The 3,550-nt window shown below is 54.9% G+C and overlaps 1 protein-coding gene across 1 annotated transcript; it reads left to right on the top strand.

Annotated features, from left to right (window-relative positions):
* Positions 1-662: 662 nt before the first annotated feature.
* SOX14 (SRY-box transcription factor 14) lies at positions 663-2,726 on the top strand. Its single transcript, XM_025291267.3, has one exon. It carries the CDS (start codon positions 1,205-1,207, stop codon positions 1,925-1,927), a length of 723 nt encoding a protein of 240 aa, XP_025147052.1. The 5' UTR covers positions 663-1,204; the 3' UTR covers positions 1,928-2,726.
* Positions 2,727-3,550: the final 824 nt, after the last annotated feature.

Here is a 3,550-nt window from a genome sequence, read left to right as displayed (position 1 = left end):
GAGCGGATCGCGGTGGTGCTCTTCGAGGCTCACCAACCAAGGTTTGAAAATTGTGCCGCCCTAGGCAAGGCCTTAGGGCATCGGCATGGAACACACGGCTGAGCTCGCCCGGGTGCCGAATCCCGGGGCAGGGTGGAGGCGGAGCCGTACCGGCGTCCATTGAGAACGCCGCCAAAGGACCGCCCAGGGCACTGCTAGAAAAGTTTATTTCGCTTTTTAACCTGAGTTTGATATATTCTTTTTCGCTTCCAAGGATCTTTGACGGGGCGGGGGCGGGGGGAGTGCTGTCCTTGCGTTTCGTGGCAAGGCTGTCCTATTTATCAACATGCGCTCTCAGCTTGCTCCCTCTGCTGTCCCCTCCCCGGGTCTTTGTATTCGAAGCCCTATTTCTCCTTTGCACAACTGCGAAGGGAAATGGGCACGAAGAGTTTTATTTGTTGACACTGCCAGAAACAAGGTGGAATCCAAATCCGGCGTCCTGAGTCGGCCGCTGTGTTCTCTGTCTCTCCGGGTCTCTCGTTCACACCTCTCCCCGCCCCCAGCAGTCACGCTCCCTCTTTCCTAGGCGGGCGCGCTAGCAGGTGCGCCCCCTCGCCTTCTCTGCTGCTGATTGGCGCCCAGGTTGGGGAGTCGCCGCCCCGCGCTTATGTCAGAGTGCGTGCCGTCCGGGCCCACCTCGCCTTTGAACTTCGCCGCTTTTGGCTCGCGTTCACCAGCCTCCCCGCATTCTCAGCCAGGTGCTGCGCTAGGCGAGGCGGCTCCGGGAAAGCCACGGGCGGGGGGGGAGGGAAGCCACGGCCGTAGACACAGGAGAGAAGAGGACCCGAGAAGGCGAAGGTGGAGAGGGAGAGAAGGAGGAGCTTCCTGCCCTCGCCAGCAAATTACCTGGCCACTTAATCCCAGAGACTCCCGTACTTGGGCCCCAGCCTCTGGCACCGAGAGCCCCCCAGCCGGCCATCCTCTCCTCCCCCCGTCCTTCCTGCCCCCGCTCGCCCCCCGGGGCCTGCCTGGGTGCCGAGACTGGCATGATCAGCTGAACTTTGTGGGGTTAGCGCTTCTCTCTGGCTTCCTCTCTGCGGTGCGGAGGCGAGGGGAGCGCAGACCCCCGGCTCAGGACGGACAAACAGGCAGACCGACCACCGCGTCCAGGCTCGCCTGCCGAGCCGCTGCACTCCCCACCCCAACCCGCCTAGCCTCCGGGACCATGTCCAAACCTTCAGACCACATCAAGCGACCCATGAATGCCTTCATGGTATGGTCCCGAGGCCAGCGGCGCAAGATGGCCCAGGAAAACCCCAAGATGCACAACTCAGAGATCAGCAAACGCCTAGGCGCCGAGTGGAAGCTTCTGTCCGAGGCAGAGAAGCGGCCGTACATCGATGAGGCCAAGAGGCTACGCGCCCAGCACATGAAGGAGCACCCTGACTACAAGTACCGGCCGCGGCGCAAGCCCAAGAACCTGCTGAAGAAGGACAGGTATGTCTTCCCCCTGCCCTACCTGGGCGACACGGACCCGCTCAAGGCGGCCGGCCTGCCCGTGGGGGCCTCCGACGGCCTCCTGAGCGCGCCCGAGAAAGCCCGGGCCTTCTTGCCGCCCGCCTCGGCGCCCTACTCCCTGCTGGACCCCGCGCAGTTTAGCTCGAGCGCCATCCAGAAGATGGGTGAAGTGCCCCACACCTTGGCCACCGGCGCGCTGCCCTACGCGTCCACCCTGGGCTACCAGAACGGCGCTTTCGGCAGCCTCAGCTGCCCCAGCCAGCACACGCACACGCACCCGTCCCCCACCAACCCGGGCTACGTGGTGCCCTGTAACTGTACCGCCTGGTCTGCCTCCACCCTGCAGCCCCCCGTCGCCTACATCCTCTTCCCGGGCATGACCAAGACTGGCATAGACCCCTATTCATCAGCCCACGCCACGGCCATGTAACCCCAATCCCGGCCTGCCAGACCTGGAGGGCGGCCTGGAAGCGGGGTCTGCACCCTGTTCTCTGCGCCTAGCCGGGGCCTGCAGATGCCCCCTACCCTACCCCAGACTCTGCCTCTGTCTCTTGCACGGGAATGGTAGGGGCGTCCCGCCGGACCCAAGGCGCAGACAGGTGCCAGAAACTTGTGAACGGTTATGACAGCTATACAGCTGCCCCTACCGCGACAGTCCCAAAAGGAACCTCCGACTGTGCCCTCTTTGGACAAAAAAAAAGTAGGCAGTTTTGCTTTATTTATGTCCCCTTCTCTTTACTCTGATGGGCTTTGGACTCCAGAACTCCCAGATCCTGGTATTATATCTAGAATATGCATATTTTTTTTTTCTTTTGCACCCTGAAGAAATAGCTGTCTCTTGTGTTTTGCCATCAGACACAACTAGGTGCCATTTGCTCTTCATGTGTGGGGGGAAAGGCTTAAAAGTTTAAAACCACAGAAAGGAAAACATTTCTATTCAAAATCATGCTATGATAGTGTTTGCTTCTTTAAAAGGTAAAACAAAAGGACCCACATGGTTATTTACTTTGTATAAAGCAGTGCTCCTAGAGACCTAAGTTTACTTTTAGACAGAATGTCAGGTTATAAAGTCAGGAAGTAGAAAGTGAACAAAAGTTTTTAAAAAATAAAAACATCCTCAATGGTCATAAATGTTTTGACAATGTCTTGGAAATGTACCTAGAAGGATTTCACCTCCTTACTCTGTTCATTTGTTGAACAAAGATGTTTTGAATAAAGACAATCTGTCATTGCAAAAAGTAATCTTTGATGTGCATAAAATCTGAAGAGGAGAGGCAAGGTCTTTGGGGAGCTGGGTGGCTAGGAGGCAGAGTGTACACAGAGCGACTCCAGCAGCGGCGCTGGCAGCTGGCCTGCATGGGCTGAGCCTGGTGGCCCTTGGGGTCGGGTGCCTAGGGGCCCAGAGTCTAGGGTTTGTCCCTATCATGCCCTCTGGATCCACTTTTTGCCTTTAGAGGCTGGACAAAGTTATCTGCTCCTGGAACTTCACTCCTTCCTTGAATTTTTCAGTAAGTGGTCATACCACTTGAAGGAGCAAATGAACTAAGACAAAGGCCAACCTAGACTTCTGAAATTTGAGTGCATTTTCTTCTTTTAAACCAACTCCAAAGGAATGGAGAGAAGTACCAAGTCTATAGGGAACCAGTTGCCCACAGAGCTCCATGTCCTGCTGTGGGTGTTTAAGTTCAATGCCAGGGAAAGAGAAGTGGAATGGGTTTTTTGTTTATTTGTTTGTTTGTTTTAAATAGGTTGCCTGAAAATGCTGTTTCTAGGTCTTCTGGGGGTTGGGGGTTTGATACTGGTTTCTGTGTTTTATAAAAGTCTAAGAAACATTGAAAAACATGTGGTAGTTTCCCACTCTTGACTGTGGGAGACTTTTTGCTAAGACCCTGCAGATGTAAAGGGAAAAGGCAGGCGATAGTGACACAGCTCCCACATGGAATTTTTTTAAACATCATAAAAATTAAATAACTCATAGCCCTTTGTGTTTATTAAGGAAGGGAAATGGCCTTTTTCTTATCCCTGGTGGGTGAATGTTAGCTTGAAGATTACT

This window comes from Bubalus bubalis, chromosome 1, assembly GCF_019923935.1.
Source record: "Bubalus bubalis isolate 160015118507 breed Murrah chromosome 1, NDDB_SH_1, whole genome shotgun sequence".
Classification (NCBI taxonomy): domain Eukaryota; kingdom Metazoa; phylum Chordata; class Mammalia; order Artiodactyla; family Bovidae; genus Bubalus; species Bubalus bubalis.
This window is presented reverse-complemented; position numbering and strand designations above follow the sequence as displayed.